Source organism: Salvelinus alpinus, chromosome 1, assembly GCF_045679555.1.
Source record: "Salvelinus alpinus chromosome 1, SLU_Salpinus.1, whole genome shotgun sequence".
Lineage (NCBI taxonomy): Eukaryota > Metazoa > Chordata > Actinopteri > Salmoniformes > Salmonidae > Salvelinus > Salvelinus alpinus.
Genome location: NC_092086.1, coordinates 100,897,450 through 100,912,899, shown reverse-complemented (window position 1 = coordinate 100,912,899; position 15,450 = coordinate 100,897,450). Strand labels below are relative to the sequence as shown.

Here is a 15,450-nt window from a genome sequence, read left to right as displayed (position 1 = left end):
TATTGCCACCTGCAGTTATGGAACGTTAGCTCCCTCCTGGTGACCTGGGGGTAATTATGTGATTCTTCCTTAACCCAAAGGAAGTCCCACCCAATTGACTACTTCCAGAAATACTTATGGTACTTCAAAATGGTGCACGTCATCAATGGCGCTGTCCATGCTAAAATAGGCTTTTGGACACCAGAGTCCTCTATCTATCTCTATGATATGAACGCCGTGAGTTTTTGTTCCTTAGCAGTCTCATAAAAAAAAATAGTAGTTCAATTAAAATGAAACGCGGTGGACCGGTGTATGGACCATGACGTGTACGGCAAAGCGGTGATGGGAGGAGTGATCTTCTCAAATCGAACCGTAATCTGCGCCTCTCGATAACGTTATCAACAAGGCAATATGGTGCATCGTTCAGAAACATACATATCTTTTCAGTACATTTTATATGTTCGACTTTTCAAATTAGTTTTCAGTGGAAAGGCAGGTAAAGTAATTTTATCAAAAGCAATCACTTTTGCATTTGAAAACACAGAATCCTACTCATTACTCCATGTGCTTAAAGTACGTCACTTTTGGTTTGAGCCGATTTCGCCGTCGGCCAGAGCGGTGCACCTGGTTTACGCCTGGGAGGCAGCCCAGTGTTCCAAAACGAATTAAATAATTTTCACCCGAAAAAAACTCCTACCACCGGAGCAACCCGGAACAGTTAATCGAATCTTCAAACATTAAAAATAAAATTTGTTCAAGAGGACGTTTGCGTCACTTCCGCTTGCACGAACACTTTCAGCCAATCACAGCACGCTGCAGAGCTGAGGGCGGGCGATCTTGCGGGAGGTTTAAACAGTCTGGTTTAGGTTCAGAGGAGTAAAGTTGTCTAGTTACTTATTTTCTATTGATTTCTAACACGGATTTTTAGGTTTCCTATTTCAAGCAAATACCCGGGAAGATGTCACACGAAGGGTATGTTTAAAAAACTTCACAACCATTTTTAGATTTTTTAGCTATTGATTGCATGGTGTGGGTGGACGCATTCTAGAATGCAGTGCGGATGGTTCCAGCTTGAATTGACCAAACATATTATTACTAGTCATATTTGGTCGATTCGTCGTGCTATGCAAGCCTCAAATTAAAATAGTAATTATTGATTTTTAATTACGATGATGAGAACACAAGTACTGTTCGAGCAAATAATACCACAAATGCATTGGAAGACAGAGCAATCGAAATCACGCGCGCCCAACACAGGGAGGTAGCTAGCACGTCAGCATTCGATAATTTATACATAAAAAAAACACTTTTTTTATTGCTAGGTAGTAGGAACGCTAGCGAATGTATTATTTGTATTGCATACATACCTATCTATTTAAACGCGTCTTTGTTGGTGTGATATGGCGCGATCTTTTTGGAGATTACTAAAATGGAACGCCTGCAAACATTATGGCGGGCCATCCATTGTAGCTAACTAACGTTACCTAATTTGGCTTGCTAATTGTTACTTCATGTAACGATGGGAATTAAAATAGGTTTTGTTTTAACTACATCAGTCGTTACATCCCGGGTAATACATAATGCGTACACACAAGGATTGTCCCCCTTTTTTGTATTAGGCCTCTGCAGGAGTTGCCCTGTCTGAATGAGTATTTGGAGGGATCAATGCTGTCCATATCCCAGAAGAGCAAACGGAAAAAGAGAGAACGCATCGGAGACGGTCTGGACACAGAGAACACCCCACACGAGCTCATTCACCAGTGGTCACCACCTCACAAGCAGCGGGTGGTCTGCAAGGGCAAAGAGAATGAGGAGAACCAGTTTGTGCTTGCCAGGCGACCAAGGAAAAGGAGGGAGTTCTCAGGTGTGTATAGATATACATGTGTTGGAAGGAATACAATAAGCTCAGAAGAAGACTTGCTACCACTTGTATAAATATATATGGAATTATGTTTCAGAGAAGTCACACTTTTTTTGAGTTATTTATGTTTTTCTGATAGGCTTGTCCTGGGACACACTACCAGATGAGTTACTGTTGGGGATCCTTTCCTGCCTTCCCCTGCAGGACCTCCTCCGGATGTCCCGGGTCTGCAAGCGCTGGCATCGCTTGGCGTATGTCTGCGACCATTCAATCATGCTTGTGTAACGGATGTGAAATGGCTAGCTAGTTAGCGGGTACGCACTACTAGCGTTTCAATCAGTTACGTCACTTGCTCTGAAACCTAGAAGTAGTGTTGCACCTTGCTCTGCAAGGGCCGCGGCTTTTGTGGAGCGATGGGTAACGACGCTTCGTGGGTGTCAGTTGTTGATGTGTGCAGAGGGTCCCTGGTTTGCGCCCGTGTCGGGGCGAGGGGACGTACTAACGTTATACTGTTGCACTTGTAAAGTTCTTAGTCCCGTGGGGCTCAGTTGGTAGAACATGGTGCTTGCAATGCCAGGGTTGTGGGTTCGATTCCTACAGTGGACCAGTATGAAAAAGTAAAAAATATGTATGCGCTCACTACTGTAAGTTGCTCTGGATAAGAGCATCTGCTAAATGACTCAAATGTATTACTACATTGCAGTATTTCTGCATGATAAATATTAGATATCACCCTCAGATCTCCTAACACAGTCAAATGGGTCAACAAAACCTGTCATTAAGTCAATGCATGCCTTTGTGCCTGTCAGGTTTGATGAGTCTCTGTGGCATAGTGTGGATCTTGTAGGGAACCCCCAGCTGGATCAAGCTCTTGGGCAGGTGCTTATGGCTGGAGTACTGGGACTACGCTGCCCCCATACCTGCATTGGAGAACCACATTTCACCCACACACGGTGAGTCCTCATACATACTCATGCCTATTATGGGGATACAGAGCTTTCTTTTCCAACTGTTGAAGGTGAACGCAGACAACTTAGGTTGTGGTGCTGTATGTCACGTTTTTTTTCTTCAGACACCTGCGTGTCCAACACATGGATCTCTCCAGCTGCACTGTCTCAACCGTGTTTCTAGATGACATAATCTCCCGCTGCAGGCGACTAGAGAATCTAAGCTTGGAGGGACTGGAGCTCTCTGACTGGATCATTCAGTGAGTAAAGAAAACATGCTCTTTTGCAATGATCTGTCAAATGATGTAGTGTAAATGTTACCAGTCATTTTAGACAACATTCGGCACGATTCTTAACATTGTTACTCTACAGGTCCCTATCCCAGAATACTGAGCTGGTACGGCTCAACCTGTGTGGCTGCTCTGGCTTCTCACCCGACTCGCTTGGTGAGATGCTCAAATCATGCTCACGGTAAGCTTGGAGTCTGTCAATTTGTATTTCTGTTTTGAAGTCCTATTTCTGAATGACAGCATAATCAATGTATTTAACTCACTGTTTAAACTATCTGTGCATTGGTAAACTAATGCAGAAATGTCTCTTTCCGTTCCTACACCAAGGCTTGAAGAGTTGAACTTGTCATGGTGTGACTTCAGTACTGATCATGTGAAGGCTGTTGTCAGTAACATCCCCTCCAATATCACCCAGCTCAACCTTAGTGGCTACAGACAGAACCTTACTATGGAAGGTGAGGAAGCCTGTGGCATTGAACATTTTCCCTATGCCCATATTTGTATTGAATGTTTACATATCTATTGATGTTAAACTTACCAATGGCCTCTTCAGATCTGAAAGACTTGGTGGAGAGATGTCCTCACCTTGTAAATCTGGATTTAAGGTGAGGAATTCCTAGTACAGGTCTTGACCTGGGCTGAACTGTGGATCCAGATGATTGCTTTGACTGATGTGATTTGACATGGATACTGTGTTCTATCCCATAATCTCATTATGATAACTGACTGTATTTGTGTTACAGTGACAGTGTTCTGATGACGACATCAAGTTTCCCCATCCTCCAGCAGCTGCAGTCTCTTAGACACTTAGCGTTGAGCCGTTGCTACCAGATCCACCCTGCTGCCTTAGCGTAAGTCACACTTATCTTTTTATGTGATAACAGGAATGCTTCTTAGCTGCAAATTGTCCTCTTTATAATTTGTGCAGTACTAAATAAACCTGTTTATTTCAGTGACTTTGAGAAGTTCCCAGAGCTGCAGACGTTAGAGGTGTACGGGCTGGTCCAGGACACTTACCTGCCAATCCTGAGTAAAAGTTTGCCCCGTCTCCAAATCAACACCCGTCCATTCTCGGGCGTGGCCCGTCCCACCGAGGCCACCCGGCGGGACCGCGCCATGTGGGGTATGACCTGTCGCCTGGTGTTCAGGTCCTAGTCACAACGCCTTCCTAACGCTGTCATAACTTATTTCTGTCTGATGTGGTCATTCTATACAAGGAACGTAAGCTATTTTTTTGTGTCCGCCGTTGTGTGTATGCAAATTAATTTGAGCCGTACGTAATTTGTGGTACACTGACACCAATTGTTCTCACTGCTGATGAAGATTTCTGTTTTGTTGTGCTTTTGGCAACACTTATTTTGTATAATGGAGGGGCATTGGTTCAAAGTTACTCTAAGGTCAGTAATAGAACATGGCCTTCATATGCACAGTAGTGGGAATTCTAAATGCCGGTAGATTGCATTTCTCCACAGTAATCTTACTTGAATAACATGCAACTGAATTCTTAAGATTTTAAAAGGGTACCTGTTTTAGACAATTTAACCCTGATAATGTTGAAGACTGAGCGTGTAGTCGTAAGGCAAATGCCTTTATTTTTTACTTGCTATAATATTACATTCTGATTTATAGGATACGTTATCAGGATCCTATGACCTGTCCAATATATTGACTTTCGAACATTCCAAAGACAGATCTGTTGGGAAAAAATCTTGATAATGTTGGTTCGTTCTGTAACGTTTCACTAGCTGGATATAGGAAAGTTAATTTCAGTTCAGGTCTATCAACTGTAAGCCGGGTTTGCCAGAAAGACAAGCTAGGAAGATTGGTCTGTTAGACTAATGCATAGGTGCTCTACCATTAGCAGTTGGCATCTTTCCCTCCATGATGCAATGATTTGGAATTCCCTCTTCAGTGTTTTATAAAATACTAATTCAATCTGCATTTTAAGGCCCAGTTTTAACAATGATGTCATTTACTTGATCTATTTTGTTTTGTATTTTAAAGTTGGAAACCATAAGAAATCAATGAAGCCACGCTGTTCGTATTACATTTTAAATCCAGCTCTATGTCCGTTTTGACTGAATGAAAGCTGAGGCGGCTCTAACATAAAATATGCTAGAGCCGTTGGCATTTTTGCGGAAATTAACATTTTTAATCTTGTGCCTAAATTAGGTACGATATGAGAATGTGCACTACACCTATGTAGTAAATGGTAGCCTTGGCCACAAGGGAGCAGTAGTTATGTATCGGTGCCATGTTTGCTGTTCTTGCTCACATTTGTTTGAGAAACTTTTTTTCCTTTCTATTCATGTGTTTTAAAAATAAGATTTACTATGTTAAATACTAAAATGTGAAACTTACCAATTTTATGTAAATAAATGTTTTATTTAAAGTTGTGATCACTAGTTGATTTGCCACCTTTGTTTTCACACCATTTAAAAATCAGACATGCCTCCTGTGTCGTAGTTTCCCCTTTGGCATATTAATCTTATTACACTGATTTATAAATAAACATTCCTGTTAACTCCAGGATGTTTTCCAACAGACCCCATGGTGAAGGCTGGAACCAACTATATTTAACTGTTTCCTAAAGTGTCAGATTGGCCCAGGCACATTCTGTTTTGAGGACCTGGCAGGTTGGGAACAATACAATGCCTTCAGTTTCATATTGTCCTCTAGTCTGGTTGAAGCCAAGCTGCTCAATAATGAAATAATGCAAGTTCCTTGCTCAGAACATGAAAGCTGGTGGTTCAATATTCCCAGTTACGAAGTTTTAGGAATTATGACAGTCGACTATTTCTCTGTATTCCATTTGTATGTCATATACCTTTTGACTATTAGATGTTCTTATAGGCACTTTAGTATTACCAGCCGAATCTCGGGAGTTGATAGGCTTGAAGTTATTAAGGGCTGCTGGCAAAACGCAGTAAAGTGCTGTTTGAATGAATGCTTACGAGCCTGCTGCTACCCACCACCGCTCAGCTCAGTCAGACTGCTCTATCAAATCAGATTTAATTATAAACACAAATACAAGCCTTGGGTCATTAATATGGTCAAATCCAGAAACAAAACATTTATTCTTTCAGTGAAATACGGAACCGTTCCGTATTTTATCGAACGGGTGGCAACCCTAAGTCTAAATATTGCTGTTACATTGCACAACCTTCAATGTTATGTACAATTCTGGCAAATTAGTCCGCAACGAGCCAGGCGGCCCAAACTGATGCATATGCCGCGACTGCTTGCACTGAACGCAAGAGAAGTGACACAATTTCCCTAGTTAATACTGCCTGCTAGCATTAATTTATTTTAACTAAAATATGCAAGTTTAAAAATATATAGTTCTGTGTATTGATTTTAAGAAAGCCATTGATGTTTAGATACGTGTGCAGATAGTTTTTTCCCCCCGGCAATGCGCTTTTGTTAAATGACCCGTTTGGCGAAGTAGGCTGTGATTCGATGATAAATTAACAGCCACCGCATTGATTATATGCAATGCAGGACAAGCTAGTTAAACCATCAACCATGTGTAGTTAACTAGTGATTATGTTAAGATTGTTTTGTAATGTAAGTTTAATGCTAGCTAGGAACTCACCTTGGCTCCTTGCTGCACTCGTGAAACAGGTTGTCAGCCTGCCATGCAGTTTCCTCGTGAATTGCAATGCAATCAGCGTCCAAAAATGCTGATTACCTATTATTAAAATTTTAAATCGGCCATGCCAATTAATCGGTCGACCTCTAATTGCAATTGTTCCACCAATACCAACTATAAGCTTTTGTGCAGTCAATTCACTATCAACATTCTTTCTAATAGGAATTGGTACTTAACCGACTAATATAATTACAAACGAAGCTGATGGCAGCGCAAACTATGCTTAAAATCCTCTTCAGTCAGGTAATGTCATGTGTTACAGAAACTATGAAATGTACCTCATCCTCGGTTGTAAAAGTAAGCATTTAACATGGCAAGATCTCTGGGCAGTAAACGCACTACTCAGGGAGGGAGGGCAAACTACATATCACCTGAAAAGGACATTTACAGCAATTCAAATTATACTTTTCCAGGGAAAAAAAGCCCTGTAAGTCAACCATCGTTGTGGGTTCGCTCTGTCCTTCAGTTTGGCCTAATATCCCAATGAGTGGAGAGGATTGATGGGGTAGCGTTTAGCAACGGTAAATGTCTGAGGCAAGGTCAAACGACTCACAGCATCCTGACAGAATTACTTTCGTCTCATGTAACAAATGAAATCATGCTTAAGCAAACTCAATGGTAGAACATGGCAGATGTGACAAGTTTATTTTGAGGTCACAGGTCATAATAAGAAACTAGTCCCAACTCCCTTTATAGATCACTGCTGCTGAGGGTCTTGTATGAGCTCTAAGGATGATTGGTCGGTCAGTCAGTTTTCAAGGAGCACAGTCTGGAGCTGGTCCTCCTCATTAATCGTGATTGTTGCTATGGCACCATCGTTGAACTCAAAAGAAGTCCCGCCATCCACCACCATGCACGCGTCCCAGCACCGTGAGCGCACACACACCCTGAAGAGCAAGAGCAAAAATACTAAAGTGATCTTGTACATCAAACCCCACTGCAAGACAAAATGAATGGGTACTGTAGATAAACTGACCTGTTGGCAAAACCTCTTTGGCGACTGCTGGATAATACTCTGTTGACGATGGGCTCTCTGATGCTGAAGAACATTTAGCCTTCCTCCGGACCAAACACCAGACACTCGTTGTATTCATCAGTCACTGACAAAAGACAGTGAGATTCATGTATACGAATTTTCCTTGAGCATCCATCCATTCATACAACACATTCAGCTGTACATATTTTGGAACTCACCTTTCTCAATAAAGTCCTGACTCAGTTGAATATCAAGACCCGTTTGTGCCTTTCCTGGGGAGAAAAAGATAAGGGCAGGACAATGATTGAATTATCAGTGTACTATACAGGTTCTCCAAAATCATAGATTGGAATTACTGCTGGAAATTGAAACATTTAGACAGATTTAACAAGAAAATAAATCCACATGATCATTGCTGTTCATGAGGAAAGGTTGGAGTCCACATACCTATCCTTAGGACATCTTCCACAGCCTGTTCAACCAGTTTGTTAATATTGTATGACCTGTAGATGAGACAAACTAGAATGATTCTCATTAAGCTCACATTCCATGAAGCTAACATTCAAGCCCTGGAGGATCACTAAAGGCTGTGCTGTCAATCACAGTTTTTATTGATAGAGATTTTAGAACTTTCATGAATGAGATGCAGCATTGACAGGGCTCTTCCAGTATCAGCAAAAAAATAAATAGAGGCCTGTGTTGGCACTACGTATAAAAATAAAGGGAACTAACACTTGCACTTGTCTTTACCTACTAGCACTGACTTTGCTGATAACTACGTAATTGAGGGGGGAAAAAGTACTTAGGATGACTGTGATATGTGGTTGTGTCACACACCTGTAGCTATCTTAAGATGAATGCACTAACTAAGTCGCTCTGGATAAGAGGGTCTACTAAATGACTAAAATGTACATGTAAAATGTCTACCAGGCTTTAGATCCGGTCCCTGTGCAGATACTGAGGCCAGAGCTCTTTTGCTTCCCCCACGGTCAGTTATCCACAGAGGTCTCATAGTAGGAAGCTCTATTGAGCAAGCGGGTGAGATGGGGATTCAAGGATTTACACTTCATCCTAAGAGTCACGGACAGAAATCCACCAATGAGATGAGTGCATAGCGAGATGGGTGGGCGTGATAGTAGTGCAGGGGTGGGGTTGATGAACAGAAAAACAGGCATTCATGTTTAGGGGGGGGGGGGGGTTCATGATGCTATGGCTTGGTTGGAGGACATGGGTACCTTGAGGAGAGAGATTCCCCAGTGAAGATCTCATTCAGTCCTCTGACAGGTAGTATGTAGGGCTTGGATAGCCGGTAAACCTCACCTGTATCAAAGAAACAGATTAATTCATAGAGGGACAGTTAGTGAAGGGCTTTTTGACAAATTACATGAAAATAATTGTCAATGAACGACAACAGAGACTGAACACACACACACAGCTGTAAGTCAAGAAGACATGTTATTCATTCAATACAGTGCACCGTCCATTCAATAAGTGTTAGATTTGTCTCAAGGGCCCAGACAGAGACTGATACAGGTACACAGGAGGCCGAGGGTCCGTACTGCGCTGGGCCTCCATTGAGGGTAATGCGGTGTGCCTGGTTGTGTTGCTCCAGACTGAGCTGCTGTTCATGTAGGTCTACTGGGATGGGGTTGATCCCGGTGCCCTCCAGGTGTAGACGGATCCTCTGCCGCCACTGCCACCTGCATGAGGTAGACAGGAAACCCCCGGGATCAGGGTGGAGGAGAGAGAATGGGAGAGGAGTGGATGGGGAAGTAAATTATTCAAAAGGAGTTAAGTAGTAGAATATGCAGTAGACAGGGAGAGGAACATATGGAGAAAGAAGAGGGGGTGGTGAAACATGCCATGATATTAATACGCATTACTGATCCTGGAATCAGAAACTCATGTCTGACAGTTCAGCAACAGTAACACTAGAGGGCAGAGTAGTAAGACCAGGGGTGTAATATCTCCCGGGTGGCGCAGTGGTCTAGGGCGGTCTAGGGCACTGCATCGCAGTGCTAGCTGCGCCACCAGAGTCTCTGGGTTCGCGCCCAGGCTCTGTCGCAGCCGGCCGCAACCGGGAGATCCGTGGGGCGACGCACAATTGGCATAGCGTCGTCCGGGTTAGGGAGGGTTTGGCCGGTAGGGAGGGTTTGGCCGGTAGGGATATCCTTGTCTCAGTATGTAAAAAATGTAATAAAATGTATGCACTCTACTGTAAGTCGCTCTGGATAAGAGCGTCTGCTAAATGACTAAAATGTCAAATGTAAATGTAATAGTTTTGCCGATTCTAGAGCAAAAGATTTAGTCTGTTGCAAACACTATGCAATAAAAACCGTTAACTTTAAACTGAAAACGCAAACAAGACTTTCTATTGGACATATTCAGGTATGTACATCCCCGCTCCGTTTGGTCCTTAAACGATAATCATTAGTCCAAAACTTTTTGCAACGGAAACAAGAGTTTATATTAGACAAATTCAGGTAGGTCCCACCCTGTTTCGCTCCTAGTGAATACACCCCAGGCATGTGAAACAAAACTTTAGAGGTGTGGCAAAGAAATCAGACTATTCTTTACACATAAACATAGCCTTCCTAACAGCAGTATTCTGGTCAGGGAAGTGAAAGGGAAAATCCCACCTGAACTGACCACGACAGTTTCTGTAGTGCCTCAGGGAAGGCATGTGTGTAACACACAGGAAGGCACAGATGTCCCTCTGACCTTCATGCAAAAAAAATTATAAAAAGATGCTTGTAATAATATATATATATAATATGAGCACTTTTTTCATCAAACAAGATAAAGTAATTTATCTCCTCTCATTCTATAACAAAATGCTGAAATTCACAACAATGAATTCCCCAACCTGTCTCTTCTAAACTAGCTAAGAACCTTACCAGTCAAGTAAACTTACCACCTGTCCAAACCCATATCACCACTTTATATTCACTAACCTATTTTGTTGTGAGTTCTTACCTTTCAGGGTCTGTGTTAACCCCAAGAACCGGTTGGTCTTTATTGAAAACCTTACTGGCAACAAGTAGTATAGTCCCATCCCCTAACAAAAGGAACGGGAGGTTGTCAGAGCTAATGTCAACTAGGTCTCAGGGTGAAATGGGCCTATTCATGGATTGAGTTGACCCTTCTCTGAGCACTGTATGAACGCAATTTATTTTGAATTGTTTTGTACCCCTCAGCGGGAACGTGACCATGTAAAGGATCAGATATTATTCTCAAACTCTTAAAACGGGAACAGTTGCCCCCTGCCGAGATAATGGCATCTGCCCATCGCACTGTTTCTTCATCATATTCCCCTCTCTTCACCACACGCACCTCAATCCCCCCTTTCCTAGAAGGAACACAGAGAGACACACAAAGGTCATGTGGCCACACACATCTTCATGACCTTTTGTAGACAGTACACCACAACAATATCCTTGAATAAAATCCTATTATCTTACTGTAGACTCTCCACAATGTGATCCACATTGCAGGTGTGGATGTTGTCTCTCTCCAGAAGCCCAATGTAGCTGGAGCCCTTCAATGCAAGCTGTAACAAGCCCAAAAACTCAGATGACCACAAACGACCTCCACTCATCACTGTCAAACGCTCCCTGAAACACTTCAGCGAGCAGGCCTTTCTAATCGACCTGGCCCGGGTATCCTGGAAGGATATTGACCTCATCCCGTCAGTAGAGGATGCCTGGTAAAAGAATATATATATATATATATATTTTTTTTTTAAATGCCTTCCTCACCATCTTAAATAAGCATGCCCCATTCAAGAAATTTAGAACCAGGAACAGATATAGCTCTTGGTTCTCTCCAAACCTGACTGCCCTTAACCAACACAAAAACATCCTGTGGCGTTCTGCATTAGCATCGAACAACCCCTGTAATATGCAACTTTTCAGGGAAGTTAGAAACCAATATACACAGGCAGTTAGAAAAGCCAAGGCTAGCTTTTTCAAGCAGACATTTGCTTCCTGCAACACAAACTCAAAAAAGCTCTGGGACACTGTAAAGTCCATGGAGAATAAGAGCACCTCCTCCCAGCTGCCCACTGCACTGAGGATAGGAAACTCTGTCACCACCGATAAATCCACTATAATTGAGAATTTCAATAAGCATTTTTCTACGGCTGGCCATGCTTTCCACCTGGCTACCCCTACCCCGGTCAACAGCACTGCACCCCCCACAGCAACTCGCCCAAGCCTTCCCCATTTCTCCTTCTCCCAAATCCAGTCAGCTGATGTTCTGAAAGAGCTGCAAAATCTGGACCCCTACAAATCAGCCAGGCTAGACAATCTGGACCCTTTCTTTCTAAAAAATAATCTGCCGATATTGTTGCATCCCCTATTACTAGCCTGTTCAACCTCTCTTTCGTGTCGTCTGAGATTCCCAAAGATTGGAAAGCAGCTGCGGTCATCCACTCTTCACAAGGGGGTGACACTCTTGACCCAAACCGCTACAGACCTATATCTATCCTACCCTGCCTTTCTAAGGTATTCGAAAGCAAGTCAACAAACAGATTACGGACCATTTCGAATTCCACAGCACCTTCTCCGCTATGCAATCTCGTTTCAGAGCTGGTCATGGGTGCACCTCAGCCACGCTCAAGGTCCTAAACGATATCTTAACCGCCATCGATAAGAAACAATACTGTGCAGCCGTATTCATTGACCTGGCCAAGGCTTTCGACTCAATCACCACATCCTCATCGGCAGACTCAACGGCCTTGGTTTCTCAAATGATTGCCTCGCCTGGTTCACCAACTACTTCTCTGATAGAGTTCAGTGTCAAATCGGAGGGCCTGTTGTCCGGGCCTCTGGCAGTCTCTATGGGGGTGCCACATGGTTCAATTATTGGGCCGACTCTCTTCTCTGTATACATCAATGATGTCGCTCTTGCTGCTGGTGAGTCTCTGATCCACCTCTACGCAGACGACACCATTCTGTATACATCTGGCCCTTCTTTGGACACTGTTAACAACCCTCCAGACGAGCTTCAATGCCATACAACTCTCCTTCCGTGGCCTCCAACTGCTCTTAAATACAAGTAAAACTAAATGCATGCTCTTCAACCGATCGCTGCCTGCACCTGCCCGCCCGTCCAGCATCACTACTCTGGACTAGAGGTCGACCGATTTCAAGTTTTCATAACAATCAGAAATCTGTATTTTTGGGAGCCGATTTGCCGATTATTATTTTTTTTACACCTTTATTTAATCTTTATTTAACTAGGCAAGTCAGTTAAGAACACATTCTTATTTTCAATGACGGCCTAGGAACGTTCTGCCTCGTTTAGGGGCAGAACGACAGATTTTTAACCTTGTCAGCTCGGGGGATCCAATCTTGCATTGATTACATTGCACTCCACGAGGAGCCTGCCTGTTAGCGAATGCAGTAAGTTGCTAGCTAGCATTAAACTTATCTTATAAAAAACAATCAATCAATGACTGTCATTGCTCCAATGTGTACTTAACCATAAACATCAATGCCTTTCTTAAAATCAATACACAAGTATATATTTTTAAACCTGCATATTTAGCTAAAAGAAATCCAGGTTAGCAGGCAATATTAACCAGGTGAAATTGTGTCATTTCTCTTGCGTTCATTGCACGCAGAGTCAGGGTATATGCAACAGTTTGGGCCACCTGGCTCTTTGCGAACTAATTTGCCAGAACTTTACGTAATTATGACAACATTGAAGGTTGTGCAATGTAACAGGAATATTTAGACTCATGGATGCCACCTGTTAGATAAAATACGGAACGGAATAAACGTTTTGTTTTCGAGGTGATCGTTTCCGGATTAGTCAAAGGTATATGGTTTAGAGAGAAATAGTCGACGCGTTATAATTCCTGTAATAACTTGCGGCTGAATTTGAAAGGGGTTCCTTCGTTATTTTACCGTTCATGTCTTCCATAGAGAATGTCTTGATCTACTTCGAATAAGGTCTGTGTTTCGTGCAGGCTTAAACCGCCTCGACGTTTTGATACCCGTGTAAATCTCACTAGGATAAGGTAACGTTTGTCAACATATTTTCATAAATCCACTCTACAATTTTTTTTTATCTTCGCTTATATTTAGCCAATATTGTTCAGAGTTACCTTGTCCTATGGATATCTACAGTTATAAAATTGGCACGGTGATGTAAGCCTACACGAAACACAGACCTTATTTTAAGTGAATCTAAAAATATCCTATGGAATAAATGAAGGAACCGCTTTTCAGATTTTGCTAGGTGTCATGGGAATTATGACTCGCACTTTGGTTGTCAATTCTTACCATGCCCATTATTAAAATAGGATTTCCTGCATATAGAAATTAAAGTTTTTGTTTTCAACATTCATCACAGGTAACTTAAACTCTATTTTTATTCAAACAGTTGAGAGTATTTGTCTCCTAAGCAGACTCTTCAGTATCATTGTCACTTCAGAGCTGTGTGCGTGTGTGTGTATTTATGTATTATATTAAGTTAAAATAAAAGTGTTCATTGTTCATTCAGTATTGTTGCAATTGTCATTATTACAAAAATGTGTGTGTGTGTATGATATATATATATATTTAAAAAATAATAATTTAAAAACAATTAAAATCGGCCGATTAATCGGTATCTGCTTTTTTTGTCCTCCAATAATCAGTATCGGCATTGAAAAATCATAATCGGTCGACCTCTACTCTGGACGGTTCTGACTTAGGTATTTGTAGTTGTCCACATATTCTAGGTGTCTGGTTAGACTGTAAACTCTCCTTCCAGACTCAAATCAAACATCTCCAATCCAAAGTTAAATCTAGAATTGGCTTCCTATTTCGCAACAAAGCATCCTTCACTCATGCTGCCAAACATACCCTCGTAAAACTGACCATCCTACCGATCCTCGACTTCGGCAATGTCATTTACAAAATAGCCTCCAATACCCTACTCAATAAATTGGATGCAGTCTATCACAGTGCCATCCGTTTTGTCACCAAAGCCCCATATACTACCCACCACTGCGACCTGTACGCTCTCATTGGCTGGCCCTCGCTTCATACTCGTCGCCAAACCCACTGGCTCCAAGTCATCTACAAGACCCTGCTAGGTAAAGTCCCCCCTTATCTCAGCTCGCTGGTCACCATAGCAGCACCCACCTGTAGCACGCGCTCCAGCAGGTATATCTCTCTGGTCACCCCCAAAGCCAATTCCTCCTTTGGCCGCCTCTCCTTACAGTTCTCTGCTGCCAATGACTGGAACGAACTACAAACATCTCTGAAACTGGAAACACTTACTGGACACCCTTACTAGCTTTAAGCACCAGCTGTCAGAGCAGCTCACAGATTACTGCACCTGTACATAGCCCATCTATAATTTAACCCAAACAACTACCTCTTCCCCTACTGTATTTATTTAGCTCCTTTGCACATTCTTCCACTGCAAATCTACCATTCCAGTGTTTTACTTGCTATATTTTATTTACCTCGCCACCATGGCCTTTTTTTGCCTTTACCTCATTTGCTCACATTGTATATATTTTCTACTGTATTATTGACTGTATGTTTGTTTTACTACATGTGTAACTCTGTGTTGCTGTATGTGTCGAACTGCTTTGCTTTATCTTGGCCAGGTCGCAATTGTAAATGAGAACTTGTTCTCAACTTGCCTACCTGGTTAACCAAAGGTTAAATAAAAATTTTTTTTTTTTTAAATCACAGCAAAGTCATTTCAACTAGGCTCTCTGGTGGTGAGGATTAGCATTAAAA

General features: G+C 42.3%; 1 protein-coding gene and 1 pseudogene across 1 annotated transcript; one reads left to right on the top strand and one right to left on the bottom strand.

Moving 5' to 3' along the window:
- Positions 1-806: 806 nt before the first annotated feature.
- Positions 807-5,476, top strand: LOC139536811 (S-phase kinase-associated protein 2-like). The gene is made up of 10 exons (XM_071337447.1): positions 807-951; positions 1,599-1,843; positions 1,980-2,091; positions 2,650-2,793; positions 2,913-3,047; positions 3,160-3,258; positions 3,405-3,532; positions 3,631-3,682; positions 3,821-3,928; positions 4,031-5,476. Exons 1-10 carry the CDS (start codon positions 938-940, stop codon positions 4,230-4,232), a joined length of 1,239 nt encoding a protein of 412 aa, XP_071193548.1. The 5' UTR covers positions 807-937; the 3' UTR covers positions 4,233-5,476.
- A 1,881-nt stretch (positions 5,477-7,357) lies between these two features.
- Positions 7,358-11,303, bottom strand: LOC139567533 (NAD kinase 2, mitochondrial-like; annotated as a pseudogene).
- Positions 11,304-15,450: the final 4,147 nt, after the last annotated feature.

Excerpts from the sequence above, each read along its gene's own strand:
- LOC139536811 (XM_071337447.1), top strand. Across the intron at positions 3,048-3,159 it reads CTCTCTGACTGGATCATTCA|GTCCCTATCCCAGAATACTG; the intron begins GTGAGTAAAGAA and ends GTTACTCTACAG. Across the intron at positions 3,533-3,630 it reads ACAGAACCTTACTATGGAAG|ATCTGAAAGACTTGGTGGAG; the intron begins GTGAGGAAGCCT and ends TGGCCTCTTCAG.